Raw genomic sequence first — 22,637 nt, 5'->3', positions numbered from 1 at the left:
GTGTACAACAGATGCTTAACACTACCCTCTGATAAGCCTACTGCTCGACCACACTACCACAAAATAGAGCATTAGAATTATCCCTTTTTGCCACTATCTTACCTCTAAGGGAAGCCCTTGGACTCTGTGCATGCTATTTCTTACTTTGAAATAGTACATACAGAGCCAACTTCCTACAATATGCAAGTCAGGAATGTGATGTATGTCTTGTTGGTGGTCTCTGTGGCTCTAATAGATGCAGACCAGACCACTCACTTCTTTTGCCTGAGGTGCACATTGTTCAGTTCCTGGGGAGACTGGGCAGGCTCCACTCTGGTCCATGCCCCACACCAGATTTCAGACTCAGAGGGAGCTTAGCTCCCAGACTCCCTGCTGAGACAAACAACTCCTTTTTTGTTCCCCAAAAAAGATTCATTAGGGCCAATGCATTACTTATAAGGGCAGGATTCTAGTGATATATAGCTCAGGAGAGTTGAGCTCTATGCCTACACCACCGTGTTTATCAAATGCTGAAAGCACAAGAAAATAACCTAAAAAAAAAACAAATAGTGCTACAATACCCCTGCAAAGAAAGATACATTTCTGTCCTAGCCTTGCTTTTAACACTCTCAAACAGTCACAGTAAACTTACGGGTTGGGTTTACAAGTGTTGGCATGAGTGGGGCCACAAAAGATTTGAATGTGGTTGGCCTGCCTGCAGTGGGAGACTGAGCATAAAAGCAATCAACTAGAGTGTTTGGGGAACTTAATTTAAGCATTTCAGTCATCATTTTTGTCTTTTTTTGTATGAGAGAACAGCCTCTCTTTATTTTAGTCAAAACTCCGACTGGCAGGTGTTTCACCAAATGCACCAGAAGTCACATGTACGAGAGTGGCTGGGCGATTGGTCACCACAGAGCTAAGGCCCAGAAACCCCACACAAACTGGTGGCCAAATATGGATCAGTTCATCCACTTTCTATGGGTATGTGAAAATGGTTACAAAGCAGTTGTTGAAGGCTGCACTATTGCACAGAAATAACAGGCATGGGTCTATGTGTAAGACATACTGCAGCGAATTGCTTTAGACATGCATGATGCATCCGAGAAGGAAGCCAGAGTTTCCAAGCAGCCATATGAACCCAGAAGCAAATGAAGACCATTTTGCAACGCTTATCAAAAACAACACAAACAGGTTTGTGTTTTTTAGGAAAATAGTGTCCCAATTTATTTCTGATCATTACTTTAAACCACAGATTTAACGTTAGTCTTTAAGGCAATTGTGTGTCATGATGTTGAGCATTAAGCCTGTTGGCGCGTGCCAACCTCTGATAATACTGTCTCAGACTGGTTCGTACAAACGGATCCTGAGTAGACTGCAATAGAACGGCGGAGGCGGCGTGGTGAGGATGATGCTAGACTTTCCCAGGGTCCTCTTTGAGAGTCACCGTCCTGTTGAACACCATCTGTTGAAAGATCCGGGAGAAGGGAAAAAGAGTAGTTCAAGGCAGTTAGTAGAGACAGTATAGACTTCATTACAATTCTTGCCGCTGCAGACCTTGCGTTTTGCAGACAACCCTCCACCCGGCCTGGTTCATAGACCACTGAGGCTGAATGCAAGTGAGCCAACGCCTTTACCTTCAGTCCTAATGAGAGGATAAACGCATGTTTTTAACAGTACTTACTACTGTGCTTTGAAGTAGTTTCTAGGCACTATAATCTTGTGCAGGGCATCTTGCAGTAAAAATTAGGAAGGTTCGCATGGCACAGTGGGGCTCATACTGAGCCCGGCGGGTGCCGCCCGCCGGGCGGAAACCGCCAAAAGACCGCACCGCGGTCAATAGACCGCGGGGGTCATTTTGACTTTCCCGCTGGGCTGGCAGACGATCGCCAGAAGATCGCCCGCCGGCCGAGCGGGAAAGCCCCTGCAACGAGGAAGCCGGCTCCGAATGGAGCCGGCGGAGTTGCAGGGGTGCGACGGGTGCAGTAGCACCCGTCGCGATTTTCACTGTCTGCATAGCAGACAGTGAAAATCTTTGTGGGGCCCTGTTAGGGGGCCCCTGCACTGCCCATGCCAGTGGCATGGGCAGTGCAGGGGCCCCCAGGGGCCCCACGACACCCATTCCCGCCATCCTGTTCCTGGCGGGTTTTACCGCCAGGAACAGGATGGCGGGAAGGGGGTCGGAATCCCCATGGCGGCGCTGCAAGCAGCGCCGCCATGGAGGATTCTCTGGCCCAGGGGAAATCCGGCAGGAAACCGCTGGATCCCCTTTTCTGACCGCGGCTTTACCGCCGCGGTCAGAATGGGCACTGAAGCACCGCCAGCCTGTTGGCGGTGCTTCAGTTACCCGTGGCCCTGGCGGTTTAGGACCGCCAGGGTCAGAATGAGGGCCAGTGTCTCTTGTGAGGCACACATTGTCCTACTAGAAATCCACTGGCTCTCCGTGGCACACACTTCCGCATGACTGCCTGAAACTACTGCCATTAATGGCTGTTAAATATCCTCTGTTTAAGGAGGGGATGGTATTTAAAAGCAGTTATTGCCTTCCAGGGAAGGTTAATCAGGGTATTAGTGGGGATACTTATTAAAAGCATTGTTAACTTCGTGTGATGACATCTTCTCCCTGCACACACAGATCTAAATCTCCAGTACAGAATGTCAGTACTACTGAACCAGGCTTTACCACAATGCCTCAATGGTACTGGCCCAATAGAGGAACGCCTGCCCACCTCCCATTTTGAATTTTAAAAAAAGGCCCTCAGTTGTGGACTGTAAGGAAATGCCTCCTTGGCATGGTTGCCCCCTGACTTTTTGCCTTTGCTGATGCTATGTTTACAATTGAAAGTGTGCTGAGGCCTGCTAACCAGGCCCCAGCACCAGTGTTCTTTCCCTAACCTGTACTTTTGTATCCCCAATTGGCAGACCCTGGCATCCAGATAAGTCCCTTGTAACTGGTACTTCTAGCACCAAGGGCCCTGATGCCAAGGAAGGTCTCTAAGGGCTGCAGCATGTCTTATGCCACCCTGGAGACCTCTCACTCAGCACAGACACACTGCTTGCCAGCTTGTGTGTGCTAGTGAGAACAAAACGAGTAAGTCGACATGGCACTCCCCTCAGGGTGCCATGCCAGCCTCTCACTGCCTATGCAAGTATAGGTCAGTCACCCCTCTAGCAGGCCTTACAGCCCTAAGGCAGGGTGCACTATACCATAGGTGAGGGTACCAGTGCATGAGCATGGTACCCCTACAGTGTCTAAACAAAACCTTAGACATTGTAAGTGCAGGGTAGCCATAAGAGTATATGGTCTGGGAGTTTGTCAAACACGAACTCCACAGCACCATAATGGCTACACTGAAAACTGGGAAGTTTGGTATCAAACTTCTCAGCACAATAAATGCACACTGATGCCAGTGTACATTTTATTGCAAAATACACCCCAGAGGGCACCTTAGAGGTGCCCCCTGAAACTTAACCGACTATCTGTGTAGGCTGACTAGTTCCGGCAGCCTGCCACACTAGAGACATGTTGCTGGCCCCATGGGGAGAGTGCCTTTGTCACTCTGAGGCCAGTAACAAAGCCTGCACTGGGTGGAGATGCTAGCACCTCCCCCAGGCAGGAGCTGTGACACCTGGCGGTGAGCCTCAAAGGCTCACCCCTTTGTCACAGCCCAGCAGGGTACTCCAGCTTAGTGGAGTTGCCCGCCCCCTCCGGCCACGGCCCCCACTTTTGGCGGCAAGGCTGGAGGGAACAAAGAAAGCAACAAGGAGGAGTCACTGGCCAGTCAGGACAGCCCCTAAGGTGTCCTGAGCTGAGGTGACTAACTTTTAGAAATCCTCCATCTTGCAGATGGAGGATTCCCCCAATAGGGTTAGGATTGTGACCCCCTCCCCTTCGGAGGAGGCACAAAGAGGGTGTACCCACCCTCAGGGCTAGTAGCCATTGGCTACTAACCCCCCAGACCTAAACACGCCCTTAAATTTAGTATTTAAGGGCTACCCTGAACCCTAGAAAATTAGATTCCTGCAACAACAAGAAGAAGGACTGCCTAGCTGAAAACCCCTGCAGAGGAAGACCAGAAGACAACAACTGCCTTGGCTCCAGAAACTCACCGGCCTGTCTCCTGCCTTCCAAAGAACTCTGCTCCAGCGACGCCTTCCAAAGGGACCAGCGACCTCTGAATCCTCTGAGGACTGCCCTGCTTCGACGACGACAAGAAACTCCTGAGGACAGCGGACCTGCTCCAAAAAGACTGCAACTTTATCCAAAGGAGCAGCTTTAAAGAACCCTGCAATCTCCCCGCAAGAAGCGTGAGACTTGCAACACTGCACCCGGCGACCCCGACTCGGCTGGTGGAGAACCAACACCTCAGGGAGGACCCCCGGACTACTCTACGACTGAGTACCAAAACCTGTCCCCCCTGAGCCCCCACAGCGCCGCCTGCAGAGGGAATCCCGAGGCTTCCCCTGACCGCGACTCTCTGAAACCTAAGTCCCGACGCCTGGAAAAGACCCTGCACCCGCAGCCCCCAGGACCTGAAGGACCGGACTTTCACTGCAGAAGTGACCCCCAGGAGTCCCTCTCCCTTGCCCAAGTGGCGGTTTCCCCGAGGAAGCCCCCCCTTGCCTGCCTGCAGCGCTGAAGAGATCCCTTGATCTCTCATTGACTAACATTGCGAACCCGACGCTTGTTCTAACACTGCACCCGGCCGCCCCCGCGCCGCTGAGGGTGAAATTTCTGTGTGGGCTTGTGTCCCCCCCAGTGCCCTACAAAACCCCCCTGGTCTGCCCTCCGAAGACGCGGGTACTTACCTGCAAGCAGACCGGAACCGGGGCACCCCCTTCTCTCCATTGAAGCCTATGCGTTTTGGGCACCACTGAACTCTGCACCTGACCGGCCCTGAGCTGCTGGTGTGGTAACTTTGGGGTTGCTCTGAACCCCCAACGGTGGGCTACCTTGGACCAAGAACTGAACCCTGTAAGTGTCTTACTTACCTGGTAAAACTAACAAAAACTTACCTCCCCCAGGAACTGTGAAAATTGCACTGTGTCCACTTTTAAAATAGCTATTTGTGAATAACTTGAAAAGTATACATGCAATTGAAATGATTCAAAGTTCCTAATGTACTTACCTGCAATACCTTTCAAACAAGATATTACATGTTAAATTTGAACCTGTGGTTCTTAAAATAAACTAAGAAAAGATATTTTTCTATAACAAAACCTATTGGCTGGATTTGTCTCCGAGTGTGTGTACCTCATTTATTGTCTATGTGTATGTACAACAAATGCTTAACACTACTCCTTGGATAAGCCTACTGCTCGACCACACTAACACAAAATAGAGCATTAGTATTATCTATTTTTTTACCACTATTTTACCTCTAAGGGGAACCCTTGGACTCTGTGCATGCTATTCCTTACTTTGAAATAGCACATACAGAGCCAACTTCCTACATGGACTAAACCAGGACTCTTCATTGAGTTTCCTTTATGGCGATGGAGTTTAAAAGGTAATCGTGTCTGCTTTCATGCCGTCTTACCAACAAGGCAGTGTCGGACTGAACCTAGAATCTCAGGGGCAGTGCGATGACTAGATGCCACCATGAGACTAAAGCACTTTTGTGCTTTTCAACCAACACCAAACAAAATATGACTGAGTCCAGTGAGAGGTAAAAGGACTATTGTCTTTATAACAAGGAAAAACTCAGACTGTCTTAATAGAAGAGAAAAGGTTGGAGAGACCATGAAAAGAGCAAGGTGGACACCAAGCTCCTTGTGCCCCGGATCTGCAGTGCCACTTAGGGCCAAATATATGTATCCTTTGCGATGGGATAAACAGGTTGTGGACTAGTGACCATTAGTGGACTGTAAGGAAATGCCTCCTTGGCATGGTTGCCCCCTGACTTTTTGCCTTTGCTGATGCTATGTTTACAATTGAAAGTGTGCTGAGGCCTGCTAACCAGGCCCCAGCACCAGTGTTCTTTCCCTAACCTGTACTTTTGTATCCACAATTGGCAGACCCTGGCATCCAGATAAGTCCCTTGTAACTGGTACTTCTAGCACCAAGGGCCCTGATGCCAAGGAAGGTCTCTAAGGGCTGCAGCATGTCTTATGCCACCCTGGAGACCTCTCACTCAGCACAGACACACTGCTTGCCAGCTTGTGTGTGCTAGTGAGGACAAAACGAGTAAGTCGACATGGCACTCCCCTCAGGGTGCCATGCCAGCCTCTCACTGCCTATGCAGTATAGGTAAGACACCCCTCTAGCAGGCCTTACAGCCCTAAGGCAGGGTGCACTATACCATAGGTGAGGGTACCAGTGCATGAGCATGGTACCCCTACAGTGTCTAAACAAAACCTTAGACATTGTAAGTGCAGGGTAGCCATAAGAGTATATGGTCTGGGAGTTTGTCAAACACGAACTCCACAGCACCATAATGGCTACACTGAAAACTGGGAAGTTTGGTATCAAACTTCTCAGCACAATAAATGCACACTGATGCCAGTGTACATTTTATTGTAAAATACACCACAGAGGGCACCTTAGAGGTGCCCCCTGAAACTTAACCGACTATCTGTGTAGGCTGACTAGTTTTAGCAGCCTGCCACAAACCGAGACATGTTGCTGGCCCCATGGGGAGAGTGCCTTTGTCACTCTGAGGCCAGTAACAAAGCCTGCACTGGGTGGAGATGCTAACACCTCCCCCAGGCAGGAATTGTCACACCTGGCGGTGAGCCTCAAAGGCTCACCTCCTTTGTGCCAACCCAGCAGGACACTCCAGCTAGTGGAGTTGCCCGCCCCCTCCGGCCAGGCCCCACTTTTGGCGGCAAGGCCGGAGAAGATAATGAGAAAAACAAGGAGGAGTCACTGACCAGTCAGGACAGCCCCTAAGGTGTCCTGAGCTGAAGTGACTCTAACTTTTAGAAATCCTCCATCTTGCAGATGGAGGATTCCCCCAATAGGGTTAGGATTGTGACCCCCTCCCCTTGGGAGGAGGCACAAAGAGGGTGTACCCACCCTCAGGGCTAGTAGCCATTGGCTACTAACCCCCCAGACCTAAACACGCCCTTAAATTTAGTATTTAAGGGCTACCCTGAACCCTAGAAAATTAGATTCCTGCGACAACAAGAAGAAGGACTGCCCAGCTGAAAACCCCTGCAGAGGAAGACCAGAAGACAACAACTGCCTTGGCTCCAGAAACTCACCGGCCTGTCTCCTGCCTTCCAAAGAACTCTGCTCCAGTGACGCCTTCCAAAGGGACCAGCGACCTCTGAATCCTCTGAGGACTGCCCTGCTTCGACGACGACCAGAAACTCCCGAGGACAGCGGACCTGCTCCAAAAAGACTGCAACTTTGTTTCAAGGAGCAGCTTTAAAGACCCCTGCAACTCCCCGCAAGAAGCGTGAGACTTGCAACACTGCACCCGGCGACCCCGACTCGGCTGGTGGAGAACCAACACCTCAGGGAGGACCCCCGGACTACTCTCCGACTGTGAGTACCAAAACCTGTCCCCCCTGAGCCCCCACAGCGCCGCCTGCAGAGGGAATCCCGAGGCTTCCCCTGACCGCGACTCTCTGAAACCTAAGTCCTGACGCCTGGAAAAGACCCTGCACCCGCAGCCCCCAGGACCTGAAGGACCGGACTTTCACTGGAGAAGTGACCCCCAGGAGTCCCTCTCCCTTGCCCAAGTGGAGGTTTCCCCGAGGAAGCCCCCCCTTGCCTGCCTGCAGCGCTGAAGAGATCCGTTGATCTCTCATAGACTAACATTGCAAACCCGACGCTTGTTTCTACACTGCACCCGGCCGCCCCCGCGCTGCTGAGGGTGAAATTTCTGTGTGGACTTGTGTCCCCCCCGGTGCCCTACAAAACCCCCCTGGTCTGCCCTCCGAAGACGCGGGTACTTACCTGCAAGCAGACCGGAACCGGGGCACCCCCTTCTCTCCATTCTAGCCTATGCGTTTTGGGCACCACTTTGAACTCTGCACCTGACCGGCCCTGAGCTGCTGGTGTGGTGACTTTGGGGTTGCTCTGAACCCCCAACGGTGGGCTACCTTGGACCAAGAACTAAGCCCTGTAAGTGTCTTACTTACCTGGTTAACCTAACAAATACTTACCTCCCCTAGGAACTGTGAAAATTGCACTAAGTGTCCACTTTTAAAACAGCTATTTGTGAATAACTTGAAAAGTATACATGCAATTTTGATGATTTGAAGTTCCTAAAGTACTTACCTGCAATACCTTTCGAATGAGATATTACATGTAGAATTTGAACCTGTGGTTCTTAAAATAAACTAAGAAAAGATATTTTTCTATATAAAAACCTATTGGCTGGATTTGTCTCTGAGTGTGTGTACCTCATTTATTGTCTATGTGTATGTACAACAAATGCTTAACACTACTCCTTGGATAAGCCTACTGCTCGACCACACTACCACAAAATAGAGCATTAGTATTATCTCTTTTTGCCACTATCTTACCTCTAAGGGGAACCCTTGGACTCTGTGCATACTATTCCTTACTTTGAAATAGTGCATACAGAGCCAACTTCCTACATGGACCATGACTGAAAGGTCAAAAGGAAACTTAGTAATGCCATTCTAATTACAAGTATGACAAGGTTTATCAAACCGAAATTCAACACCACAACAATGCGGAAGGTAAGAGATTCATTGTGCCTGTGTTCAAAGGTCTACCCTAAAGGATCATTAAAGATAGTACGAAAATACACCTCACCCACCAAAGGGTGGTTTGTCAAACCCACTGTATATCTATCAATGTAAAGCTGCTTTGAGGGACGGTGCGGGAGTGGTGGGGGCGGGGGATGTCTCCTGTTGGGGTCCAATGAATGCATCAGAAGTCACAGCCAACATATGATTGGGAAACCGAGTAACGGGGTCACAATAGACAAGTTGGAAAGATGGTGCCACAGAGTAAAGACACTTGTAAAGGGGACTGTCCTCCCTTGACCAGTCATGCTCATAGATGGTAACCTTCATGTAAACTGTAGAAGGTGCATCAGGTTTGGCTCAGATGAGATGGGGCTACAGAAGCTACTGACATGTCTCCTTAAAGGCCCTGAACTCAAAAGTAGTCAAAATGCAGCCTGTGAGGAGCATATTCAACCTTACGACAGAGTCCTATTATCTTTCTATGAATGAAAACGTACACAGGGATAGTGGGCAGGTCTGGTTTATGCCCATGCACCTCTGCCGTCTGCCCGATGCACTTCTAGCATCTACACGAAGCACTTCTAGTGCATTCAACTGGGCTGCTGTATTTTGCAGTGTTTCTGGCTCAGCTGTGCATTAGAAATAATGTCTAGAGATGTTTATTTATCAAAGATTGCCCAGGAAGTAATGTCTCCTGATGGCTCCCAATCTAGTTTTTGCTGCTTCTTTGAAGTGCACCTCTTGGTGGAAATCTATGTAGGAGAAGTGTGTGGTGGAAATCTATTGCAGCCATGTGAAAGAAAGCTTGCGGAGGACCTTAGTGCTCCCCACCTATCGAATTCCTTCTCATGCGAGGGAGGTGCTATGTTATCCGTGAAATACTCTTAGCCATGGTAGGGCTGGATCGACTTGATTTGTTCTAAGGTCAGTCTGCTTGTAGGCATTAATGCTTTCTTAGAGACAATAACATCTTTGAAAGGGTTCAGGGTATACTGTAGAGAAGGCCATGAAAGGCCCACTTCTGTACTATCTACCACCCAATTCTGTTCTACTAACATCAATAAGGGTCAAGACCACTGAAGCATTAAACAAGGCAACAATCAGACTAAAGGGAGTTGGAGACACAGCAGCAAGATGTGAAAAATGCTCACTTCATAGGCCTCGCCATCAATATTGGACATCAATCGTATTGAAGATCAATAACCATGTGTCTTTGGGCATTTCAAAAGTAAGGTTTAATCATCCTAGCACTTCAGCAATGTAAACAAAGCATTGATTTAAAAAAACAAAAAAACAGAAGTATCTCACCTTCTCCTCAGTGCTGTCTGGGTCCACAGAGAAATATCCAAGACGTTCAAACTGGAATTTATCCAAGACTTTGGCATTCTTCACAGACTGGTCCACCAAAGCATTGTGTATAGTCTGCATAGATTCCTGGAAATATAACCAGAGAATGACGTGTGAGAGATGCAATGCCTGTTCAAGAACTGGAGGGAAGCTAGCCTGGTGGGTTAGCTCCATTCTGATAAAAATCTGTGCGCAACCTGCAGGTCAAATTATTATTATTATTTTTTTTTTTTTTTTTTTTTTTAACTACAGCAGAACCACCCTGGCATTCATCTTTCATATGTCACAAATAATGAAATCTGTAGTTAGAACAATAGTTAATCTTAACATGTTAAGGCAGACAGAAGGAAAGCTTTCTAAGGCCTCACCACAAACATACTTTATTTCCAGAACTTAGACTACCCATGCAGCACAAGAGCTACAGATGTACAACACCACAACTCAGAGTATGAAAAATGGAGGTTCAAAATGAAACCTAGCGGTCACCATCAATACAACTGTGAACCAATGTGTTAACTGAACGCCATGGTCAGCAAGATTAATCAGTTTCCTCAGAGACAAAGCCATACACTTCCAAGTAGCACACACTACACAAACTTCAAGTTTGTACTCACAGGGTTAAGGTCACTCAGAAATCCACCGGGAACCTCTGAGGGATCCTCTGGATTCTTATGAAGGAACCTGGAATGAATCAAAGCAGCAATTTACAAACTGAATCCGCAGGCTGCTACGACAAAGTGAAAACAAATATTTTACTGCAGGTCACCACTGCCTGACTAGCCTCTAAGGTGAACATACATAGGCCACGATGAAAGTACTATGGAGTTTGTAAGTCTCCTCCCCTTCTACTGGGTTTGTACCAGGTCCACTCACACAGGTCTGTCCCTTGTCCCCTTTACATACATGGCTCCTCTTCTCCACAATTTCAAAGGTCACCTATCCATCTCCTGATCATCAGTAGGAGGCTCATTTTCTCAGCAGTCCTAGAAGGCTCACTGTCAGGTTCTAAAATCTTCCAATTCTCAACATTCGGAGGAGGCAGATCAATGCTTTCCAAATACTTGGTTTTGCTTCGCCACTATCTCAGAATGTTCTCCTTCACTTCCACCTTACCAAATAAAAGGTAGTCCTTTCACATTGCACCCTCACTTAGATTCCCACAAGGCTCTCCTTCTCAAGATGGCCTTCTCCACACTTAATAAGCTCCCTTCTCCTAAGCGCATTTAAAAGGCCCCATGTCTTACAAAATGGTCAGATATTAAATCCCATTATTTGTAGAGGCCAAATGATATCTGGTTATTTCTGCTTTCAGTGGTTTTCTATTCCCTACTCTTAGAATGGTTTCCATCCTATTCTATCCCACAAAAAGTCCTTTCATCTCCGCTTGTGTGCCCAATCGCTCACACGAGGATTGTTGGTGAAGCTGTCTTCATACGGGTTCCAGGCTACGAGGGAGCTGCATGGAGTACAGCCACTAAGAGTAATTCCTACAACTTGATAGGCTTAAGGTCACATGAACCTCATCTCAGTCTTGCCATCCCTCATATTTTAATCTACCTAGAGGGGGTGTATTTACCTATACCAACAGAGAAAGACTCAAACATTTCTACAGCAGAGCGTCATTTGGTGCCCACAGTTGGGCAACTTACCCTGTTCACAGGCAAAACAAGAAAGCCCAAAAGATTGTCCACTTACAGAAGCCACACTTTGGCTAAGAAGTGAGCTCTGGGATCCCCTGCCCTGGATGGTGGCACCCCACTACCACAGTCTGGACATCACTTCATCTGGGCCAGACATTACCACCATTGCAGCACTTAAACTGACACTGAAGTAACCTTAAGAGTATGCAAAATAAGCTGAAATTCTATAAGTCTTATGAGTAATACATAAAGATGTTGGAGGAAACCTAGTTAGTTGCATTTAATGCAGATAAGGAGGGGGTAGGCTTTGTTTGGGATCTAGTGGCAACCCATCTTCAAATGCAGGCCCTTCCTGCTGCCCTAGGCTCTCTCCCCGGATGTTGCTCTTTGATCAAATGAGCGAGGAAGTGAATTTCACCCAGACATGGCAAGATCATAATTTAAGCAGATCAAATCACAGAAACTAAATGAGAGCATGAGGGCTAACCTGCTCTGCTACTGGGGTTCATGTATACATTGCAAAGCAAGAACTCTGCCAATGAGGCTAAGTTAATCATCATGCCTCTTTAGGCCAGTAGTTTGGACATATGTATGCAATTTGAATTCTTTCTCTCTTAATCTTCGAAGAAGGGACACATTGAGGGACTTGAATTGAGTTTTCCCACCAATACACTTTGAAGAAAACCATTTCAAGAATTAATGGGTGGGAGAATAGAACCAGTCCACCAAAGAAGCACATGCCCCACGGGGAGTCAGTCTCACTTACTGGGAGTCATGTAGTTTGTTTGCAATGTTTTTTCAAGTATCAGCCAACTTCATTTGGTTGCCAAAAAGAAAACTGGATAGAGGTGAACACAAAAAACCAAGTGGACCAGAGACACATGGGAGGGTTCGAGTCACAGAATGGAGTTTAACATTCTTACACCTATTTGTGGGCATGTCGAGGAGCTATTCGTGACCTTCACACCACAGTAAGTTACACTGACAGCAGTGGGCATAAGCCATTCTCACTCTCCATTTATAGGGGATGAGCACCACACCTGTGAAATAATTTACAGTATTACCAACACAGTCCGCCACACTGAAGCCAGCCCCATCCCTTTGCAGCCCAGGCTTACAGTCTTTCGTAGAGTCGCACTTCGCAAAGCAGAGGATCGGACACCCAGTGGATGAAGGCTTTTGGTTTTGTGGAAGCATCAGATTTGGTGCAGGTCACTTCCAGCTCCGTCACTTTGCCCGTTGCATCCTGTACAAAGGAAACGGCTTTGTTAGCACAAAGCATGACAAAAAATAACTTGCTATCAGTCAAAGTTTTTTTGATGTACATTGCTTCCATGCAGACTGCTCTACTGAAATACCCCAAACGTAAATACAGACTGCTAGTACATTGTACCCCAGCATTGTAGTATAGGTAGTGTGGAGCAAATCTGCTGTTATCTGAATTTTACGGCATCGAGTCCTCTCTTGAGGGTCCTCTGCTAGACCAACCACCCAGCTGAATTTAGAATGCTGATGGTGATGGATGAGGCATTCTGTCATCATCTGTGAGGAGTTGTGGAGATTTGAATAAGAAACTAGTGACTTACCTATAAAAATGGTCTTACAGCTTGAAGCTCTTTCTGATTCACATGCTAAGCATTACTCAGCTATATAGTTGTTGGGTCCAGAAGTCTATTTTCAAGGTGCGCATCAACAATGGTGTAGTCCATATGACCCACTACAACTTCAAACATAAGCCCACATTGTCCTCCATTGTAACCTTCATTTTAGATTTTTTTGGGGCACAATTCTCCACTTGCGAGGCAGGAAGGTCAAGTATATCCAGAGGCGCTTCAAGCAGCAAACCCATTATTACAGGTGAACATATCTGAAAGACTTCTAGTTGCAGATTCCTTACCGTGCGGCTGAGGGTGTACTTTCTGTGCCTTCTTGTGTCCCCCCCTGGTGCCCTACAAAACCCCTCTAGTCTGCCCCCCGAGGACGCGGGTACTTACCTGCTGGCAGATAGGTGCCTATGGAGAACAGGGGGGCCCCGGTTCCTATGTGTTTTGGGCACCTCTTTGGCCTCTGCACCTGACCGTCCCAGAGCTGCTGGTGTGGTAACGTTGGGGTTGCCTTGAACCCCCAACGGTGGGCTGTCTATTCCCTAAATTTGAGACTTGTAGGTGTCTTACTTACCTTCAAAACTAACCTTTACTTACCTCCCCCAGGAACTGTTGATTTTTGCACTGTGTCCACTTTTGAAATAGCTTATTGCCATTTTTACAAATACTGTACATAATATTGTGTTCATTCAAAGTTCCTAAAGTATCTAAGTGAAGTACCTTGCATTTAAAGTGTTTAATGTAAATCTTGAACCTGTGGTTCTTCAAATAAACTAAGAAAAATATATTTTTCAATATAAAAACCTATTGGCCTGGAGTAAGTCTTTGAGTGTGTGTTCCTCCTTTATTGCCTGTGTGTGTACAACAAATGCTTAACACTACCCTCTGATAAGCCTACTGCTCGACCACACTACCACAAAATAGAGCATTAGTATTATCTATTTTTGCCACTATCTTACCTCTAGGGGGAACCCTTGGACTCTGTGCACACTATTTCTTACTTTGAAATAGTACACACAGAGCCAACTTCCTACACATGCAGTTTGGCCTTAACAATGGCCTCGACTGGCTGTGGTGTCACTGATAGATTGTGAAACTCTGGGCACATCAGGATCAAGTGTGGGATTGGCTCCTCAATTAGGGAATCGGGAGCAAGATCGAATGGCACTGTGAAGCCCTTGCAACTTCTCTTTAGCTAGAGAATGGCAGGATGCGGAAGGGTGCCGCTTCTCCTTTCGCATTTTCACTTCTACTTGGACTTACTTATCAGATGACTTTGAGGTGAATGGGACCTGCCGCAGGATAGGTCTCGAGAGTGGGAACGGGTCTGTGCTCTCGACTTAGAGCAGGAGTAGGACTTGAGTGGCTTCTTTAAATGTTCACCGACATACAGATTTGCTTCAGGATCTCGAATCACCTTGGGGTGCATGAGGGCACATTACTTACACGACTTGGAGAAGGGCCCGAGCCATCTTGTGCACGTCGGTCACCAACATTTGTTTATAATAATCACAGCATGGTTTGGACACTGTAGATTTAGGTGAGAAAATTGTTCCATTGTACACAAGTTTAGTTTGAAAAACCCAAACTGGGAAAAAAGGGAGCAGAGCTCCAGATCTGCGTTTTAAAGCACCAAAAGAAAGGAACTGACTTTGGCGCATGGGCGTGGTCCTTAAATGCTGCTTTGCTTCATCACTTCAAGTCAACACCTTGCCACACAGCACCACCTAGCAGCATGCAGAAGCATTGCTATGAAAACTTCCAGATCCATTAGTCTGGCATCTGGGGAATATTTTACAGACGAGCAACCTGCGGTTAGAAGTACTGATCAGAAAGTGAAGGCACTGGTGACAGGCTGGCCAGATGGCTGGAAGGAGGCGTCCGTGAGGTCAAGCATCATCACGTACTTTTGGGAGGGGTTAGGATACGTTCTAAGCATGTCAGAGGTATGGGAAAGTTGTGAGGTGATGACTGGCCAAAGAACTTTGGAAAAGGAAGAGAACCACTTCAAAACAGCTACAGCAACACAGAGCACCGAAACAGATTGCTCTGTTCTACTAGATATTTCTCCTGTTGAGAAAAACAGAGGGAATAGGGTGCGGAGCAGAACTGAATACTTTGTAGCAAGTCTGATTTAGCACATGAATTCTAAATGGAAATACTTGGCCAGTGACATTTGTCCAAGAGCCTGCTGCCGCAGTGCTCTTTGAATTGTTCTCAGCCAGGTGTCTCCAACCTGTCGATCGCAAGCTACCAGTACCTTGAGAATAGCTCACGGCCTTGAGTTAATTTTTAAATCAGCACAGGGTCATATTTTCCTTTTAAAGTTAAGGGAAGTCTTTGTTCGCTTTTGTAAGGAAATGCCTCCTTGGCATGGTTACCCCCTGACATTTGCCTTTGCTGATGCTAAGTTTTGATTGAAAGTGTGCTGGGTCCCTGCTAACCAGGCCCCAGCACCAGTGTTCTTTCCCTAAACTGTACCTTTGCTTCCACAATTGGCACAGCCCTGGCACTCAGATAAGTCCCTTGTAACTGGTACCTCTAGTACCAAGGGCCCTGATGCCAGGGAAGGTCCTGAAGGGCTGCAGCATGTCTTATGCCACCCGGGGGACCCCTCACTCAGCACATCCACACTGCTTCACAGCTTGTGTGTGCTGGTGGGAAGAAAATGACTGAGTCGACATGGCACTCCCCTCAGAGTGCCATGCCAACGTCACACTGCCTGTGGCATAGGTAAGTCACCCCTCTAGCAGGCCTTACAGCCCTAAGGCAGGGTGCACTATACCACAGGTGAGGGCATATGAGCATGAGCACTATGCCCATACAGTGTGTAAGCAAAACCTTAGACATTGTAAGTGCAGGGTAGCCATAAGAGTATATGGTCTGGGAGTTTGTCAAACACGAACTCCACAGTTCCATAATGGCTACACTGAAAACTGGGAAGTTTGGTATCAAACTTCTCAGCACAATAAATGCACACTGATTCCAGTGTGCAATTTATTGTAACATACACCCAGAGGGCATCTTAGAGATGCCCCCTGAAAACATACCCGACTTCCAGTGTGGGCTGACTAGTTCCTGCCAGCCTGCCAAAAACCAGACAAGTTGCTGGCCACATGGGGAGAGTGCCTTTGTCACTCTGTGACCAGGAACAAAGCCTGTACTGGGTGGAGGTGCTTCACACCTCCCCCTGCAGGAGCTGTAACACCTGGCGGTGAGCCTCAACGGCTCACCCCCTTTGTTACAGCACCAAGGGCATCCCAGCTAGTGGAGATGCCCACCCCTCCGGCCACTGCCCCCACTTTTGGCAGCAAGGCTGGAGGAGATAATGAGGAAAACAAGGAGTCACCACCCACCAGTCAGGACAGCCCCTAAGGTGTCCTGAGCTGAGGTGACCCCTGCCTTTAGAAATCCTCCATCTTAGTTTTGGAGGATTCCCCCAATAGGATTAGGGATGTGCCCCCCTCCCCACAGGGAGGAGGCACAAAGAGGGTGTAGCCACCCTCCAGGACAGTAGCCATTGGCTACTGCCCTCCCAGATCTAAACACACCCCTAAATTTAGTATTTGGGGGCACCCCAGAACCTAGGAAACTAGATTCCTGCAACCTGAAGAAACAAGACGGACTGCTGACCTACAAGCCTGCAGAGAAGACGGACGACAACAACTGCTTTGGCCTCAGCCCTACCGGCCTGTCTCCAACTTCGAAAACCTGCAACCAACAACGCATCTGACAGGGACCAGCGACCTCTGAAGCCTCAGAGGACTGCCCTGGACTAAAGGACCAAGAAACTCCCGTGAGCAGCGGCCCTGCTCAAATCCAGCTACTTCTTTGCAACAAAGAAGCAACAAAGAAGCAACTTTCAAAGACTGCACGTTTGCCGCCGGAAGCGTGAGATTCCACACTCTGCACCCGAGGCCACCGGCTCGAGAACCAACACCACAGGGAGGACTCCCCGGCAACTGCAAGCCCATAAGTAACCAGAGACGACCCCCTGAGCCCCCACAGCGACGCCTGCAGAGAGAATCCAGAGGCTCCCCCTGACCGCGACTGCCTGTAACAAGGGACCCAACGCCTGGAACCAACACTGCACCCGCAGCCCCCAGGACCTGAAGGAACCGAACTCCAGTGTAGGAGCACTCCCAGGGGACCCTCTGCCTAGCCCAGGTGGTGGCTGTCCCGAGAAGCCCCCCCTGTGCCTGCCTGCAACGCTAGAGTGACCCCCGGGTCCCTCCATTGCTTCCTACCTGAAACCCGACACTTGCTTTGCACACTGCACCCGGCCGCCCCTGTGCCGCTGAGGGTGAGTTTTGGGTGCCTACTTGTGTCCCCCCCAGTGCTCTACAAAACCGCCCTGGTCTGCCCCCCGAGGACGCGGGTACGTACCTGCTGGCATACTGGAACTGGAGCACCCCTGTTCTCCATAGGCACCTATGTGTTTTGGGCACATCTTTGACCTCTGCACCTGACCGGCCCTGGGCTGCTGCTGTGGTAACTTTGGGGTTACCTTGAACCCCCAACTGTGGGCTGCCTATGCCCCAGAACTGAGATTTGTAAGTGTTTTACTTACCTCCCAAACTAACCTTTACTTACCTCCCCCAGGAACTGTTGATTTTTGCAGTGTCCACTTTTAAAATAGCTTATTGCCATTTTTACAAAGACTGTATATGATATTGCTTTTATTCAAAGCTCCTAAAGTATCTAAGTGAAGTACCTTGTATTTAAAGTATTTACTGTAAATCTTGAACCTGTGGTTCATAAAATAAACTAAGAAAAGATATTTCTCAATATAAAAACCTATTGGCCTGGAGTAAGTCTTTTAGTGTGTGTTCCTCATGTATTGCCTGTGTGTGTACAACAAATGCTTAACACTACCCTCTAATAAGCCTACTGCTCGACCACACTACCACAAATAGAGCATTAGAATTGTAAGGAAATGGCTCTCTGTTGCAGTTACCCCCCACTTTTTGCCTGATACTGATGCTGACTTGACTGAGAAGAGTGCTGGGACCCTGCTAACCAGGCCCCAGCACCAGTGTTCCTTCACCTAAAATGTACCATTGTTTCCACAATTGGCACACCCCTGGCACACAGATAAGTCCCTTGTAAAAGGTACCAGTGGTACCAAGGGCCCTGTGACCAGGGAAGGTCCCTAAGGGCTGCAGCATATGTTGTGCCACCCTAAGGGACCCCTCACCTAACACATGCACACTGCCATTGCAGATTGTGTGTGTTGGTGGGGAGAAAAAAGGCAAAGTCGACATGGCATCCCCCTCAGGATGCCATGCACACAAAATACTGCCTGTGGCATAGGTAAGTCACCCCTCTAACAGGCCTTACAGCCCTAAGGCAGGGTGCACTATACCACAGGTGAAGGCATAGCTGCATGAGCAATATGCCCCTACAGTGTCTAAGTCTATTCTTAGACATTGTAAGTACAGTTGTGGCCATATTAAGTATATGGTCTGGGAGTTTGTCAAAAACGAACTCCACAGCTCCATAATGGCTACACTGAATACTGGGAAGTTTGGTATCAAACTTCTCAGAATAATAAACCCACACTGATGCCAGTGTTGGATTTATAAAAAAATGCATACAGAGGGCATCTTAGAGATGCCCCCTGTATTTTACCCACTTGTTCAGTGCAGGACTGACTGGTCTGTGCCAGCCTGCTGCTGAGAGACGAGTTTCTGACCCCATGTGGTGAGGGCCTTTGTGCTCTCGGAGGACAGAAACAAAAGCCTGCTCTGGGGGGAGGTGCTTCACACCTCCCCCCTGCAGGAACTGTAACACTTAGCAGTGAGCCTCAAAGGCCCAGGCTTCGTGTTACAATGCCCCAGGGCACTCCAGCTAGTGGAGATGCCGCCCCCTGGACACAGCCCCCACTTTTGGCGGCAAGTCCAGGGGAGATAATGAGAAAAACAAGAAGGAGTCATCCACCAGTCAGGACAGCCCCTAAGGTGTCCTGAGCTGAGGTGACCCCGTCCTTTAGAAATCCTCCATTTTGATTTTGGAGGATTCCCCCAATAGGAATAGGGATGTGCCCCCCTCCCCTCAGTGAGGAGCCACAAAGAGGGTGTAGCCACCCTCAAGGACAGTAGCCATTGGCTACTGCCCTCCCAGACCTAAACAAACCCCTAAATTCAGTATTTAAGGGCACCCCAGAAACTAGGAAAGAAAATGTCACTTACCCAGTGTACATCTGTTCGTGGCATTAGTCGCTGCAGATTCACATGCTTTGCATAGTCCGCCGTCTGGTGTTGCCCCCCCCCAGCGACGCCTGCAGAGGGAATCCAGAGGCTCCCCCTGACCGCGACTGCCTGCTTCCAAGAACCCGACGCCTGGTAAAGACACTGCACCCACAGCCCCCAGGACCTGAAGGATCTGAACTCCAGTGCAGGAGCGACCCCCAGGTGGACTCTCCCTTGCCCAGATGGTGGCTACCCAGAGGAGCCCCCCCTTCGCTACCTGCTTCGCTGAAGAGACCCCTGGGTCTCCCATTGAAACCTATTGCAAACCCGACGCCTGTTTGCACTCTGCACCCAGCTGCCCCCGTGCCGCTGAGGGTGTACTTTTTGTGCTGACTTGTGTCCCCCCCCCCCCCCCGGTGCCCTACAAAACCCCCCTGGTCTGCCCTCCGAAGACGCAGGTACTTACCTGCTGGCAGACTGCAACCGGGGCACCCCCTTCTCCATTGAAGCCTATGCCTTTTGGGCACCACTTTGACCTCTGCACCTGACCGGCCCTGAGCTGCTGGAGTGGTAACTTTGGGGTTGCCCTGAACCCCCAACGGTGGGCTACCTTGGACCCAACTTTGAACCCTGTAGGTGGTTTCCTTACCTGCAAAACTAACAAATACTTACCTCCCCCAGGAACTGTTGAAATTTGCACGGTCTAGTTTTAAAATAGCTTATTGCCATTTTTGCCAAAACTGTACATACTATTTTGCTGATTCAAAGTTCCCATGATACCTGAGTGAAGTACCTTTCATTTAAAGTATTGATTGTAAATCTTGAACCTGTGGTTCTTAAAATAAACTAAGAAAATATATTTTTCTATATAAAAAACCTATTGGCCTGGAATTGTCTTTGAGTGTGTGTTCCTCATTTATTGCCTGTGTGTGTACAACAAATGCTTAGCACTACCCTCTGATAAGCCTACTGCTCGACCACACTACCACAAAATAGAGCATTAGAATGATTTCTTTTTGCCACTATCTTACCTCTAAGGGGAACCCTTGGACTCTGTACATGCTATTTCTTACTTTGAAATAGTACATACAGAGCCAACTTTCTACAAGAATTATCTAATTTTGTAACTATCTTACCTCTAAGGGGAACCCTTGGACTCTGTGCACACTATCTCTTACTTTGAGATAGTACATACAGAGCCAACTTCCTACAATTTTACATTGCTCTTATCAGGTTGCAGACAGCAGGGCTTGATAATGAACAGTACTCAGTCACATTTATGACCCAGAGCTCAAGCACTGAGTTATTTAACTGAACAAAATGTTGTTTCTGAATGCTTTTAAATGGGAGAAAATTAAAATGAGTTACCTAATGATCAAGTTAACTCTTCATTTTAATTTTCTCCCATTTCAAAGTGTTGCATTTACAAACAGCAGGCCTCTTGCTCCCAGTGGCCAATAGACTATTCCATATTTATAAATGAGTCATTTTTGTTTTAAATGAAAGAAATTTAAAAAAATGAAGAAAATATTCTATGAAACATCAAGTCTTAATGTACGTAAGGTACTTTCAAATAAAACCAATTATGTCTTAATGTTTTATGAGGCATGTTTCTTCACTTTCAATTCCTCAAATGCCTGTATTTTTCCGTTATAAATATGGCACAGTGTCTACAGGCCACTGGGAGAAAGGTGCCTGCTGTGTGTAAATTTCACACTTGGAAAGTTAACTCTTCAGTTTAATTTTCACCCATTTCACAGTGGCGCCTCTATACACAGCAGGATTTTGCTCCCACTGGCTGGCAGACACTGTGCCATATCTATAACTGAAAAATACAGCAATGAATTTAAGTGGGAGGAACTTAAAGTGCAGAAAAATGATCCATATTATGAACATTTTTGTATGATATTTTTCTGTACGTTAAATTTCTCCCATTTAAAAAACATAGCTGTATGTTTGTGTTATGCATGTAATGGTGCCACATATGAAGAAAGGTATGCTCTACGCCTCAAAAACATACAACACAGGCTCCCAGTCATCCATACACATACATCTCATTCATATGCAAACGTTCATGCATTCTGAAAGACCAGGCTCTAACTGGCACACATTACAGCCCTGTCATAGTGCCCCTAGTCAAGGTATTTTGTGCAAATCCATAATATCTGGCTCCATGGACATTAGGCTAAAAGTCAATAAAGCTTAGGGGTGGGGGAAGTCGGTAACAATGTGCAAGTTGCCTGGCCTTCAGTAGCTCACAATGATTTTCATTGATCAGAAGTAGCTCTCACTACAGAAAAGGTGACCCCTGTTCTAGGCTATCCTGAATCTGTGTACCAAAGAGCTTCCAACATCAAAAGATCTGCCCAGCAAACAGGCCTAGGTATAAGTAAAGAAGTCTGTGAATCTCAGTCATAGCAGTTGCCAGTAATTGGTCAAAGGCCACTCCAAAAGCTGTAGCAAGTACGGCATAGCTTTTTTTTTTTTTACCATATTCCAGCAGATAAGGCGAATCTGATCTGTCCATGATAGTTACTGGCAAGGCCAACCTAGGACAAACCAAAGAAAGAGGCCTGAGCAGGATAGAGGGGGTGGGGGTGGGGGGGAGAGAACAAATGGGGACTCCCAGGAGAAGTCCCAAGCTTGGGGTCAGACCCAGAGTTTCCGTAGCTTCTTAGATAAAGCGGAACACACAATACTGGTAGTTCATCACATACAGTTTTACCCAGAAGAGGAAAAATGTGACTAAGGCTTTTTATGCTTCTCCAAAGGAGGAGGAGGAGGAGTTAAACTTGCCTTCTGATCCCAACAAGGATCAGGAATCATGACCTTTCAATTCTGCAACCATTAATTTAGACCCTCGTTCTCCATTGGCCTGTGGGTGCATCTGGCAGCATGGGGAGCAGGTTTCTGAGCCATCGCCAAGCCCCAGACTTCAAATGCTTTATCGTGTTATCAGTCAAAAACATCCTTGTTTCTTTACCTGATGCAGGCACTGAAGCCGCACTTCGAACCAACTCTGCTCCAGAAGAATTAAAATTTAAAGGACAAATCACCAACATGTTGTGTTATGATAACATAAGCATGGAGTGGCACCTTTAGGGATCTATGTTACCAAAATCGGGTGCCGTATTGTTAACTTCCCGGCCGGAGTCACATGGTGGCACTCACTGCTTATTGGTTTGATCAGAATAATTTCCAGATCT

At 47.7% G+C, this 22,637-nt stretch overlaps 1 protein-coding gene across 1 annotated transcript in view; it reads right to left on the bottom strand.

Annotated features, from left to right (window-relative positions):
* Positions 1–1,174: 1,174 nt before the first annotated feature.
* The window catches only part of QARS1 (glutaminyl-tRNA synthetase 1), a 343,605-nt gene continuing 322,142 nt past the window's right edge, over positions 1,175–22,637 (bottom strand). Inside the window, exons 21-24 of the mRNA XM_069206197.1 lie at positions 12,755–12,882; positions 10,611–10,677; positions 9,958–10,083; positions 1,175–1,444 (exon numbers count right to left, since the gene is read on the bottom strand). Of these exons, the coding sequence (XP_069062298.1) occupies positions 1,394–1,444; positions 9,958–10,083; positions 10,611–10,677; positions 12,755–12,882 (372 nt within the window). The 3' untranslated portion in view covers positions 1,175–1,393. The remainder of the gene's footprint in view (positions 1,445–9,957; positions 10,084–10,610; positions 10,678–12,754; positions 12,883–22,637) is intronic.

The sequence above is a fragment of the Pleurodeles waltl genome, chromosome 9 (genome assembly GCF_031143425.1).
Source record: "Pleurodeles waltl isolate 20211129_DDA chromosome 9, aPleWal1.hap1.20221129, whole genome shotgun sequence".
Taxonomy (NCBI): domain Eukaryota; kingdom Metazoa; phylum Chordata; class Amphibia; order Caudata; family Salamandridae; genus Pleurodeles; species Pleurodeles waltl.
The sequence above is the reverse complement of the archived record's forward strand: the minus strand, read 5'-3'. Positions and strand labels throughout refer to the sequence as shown.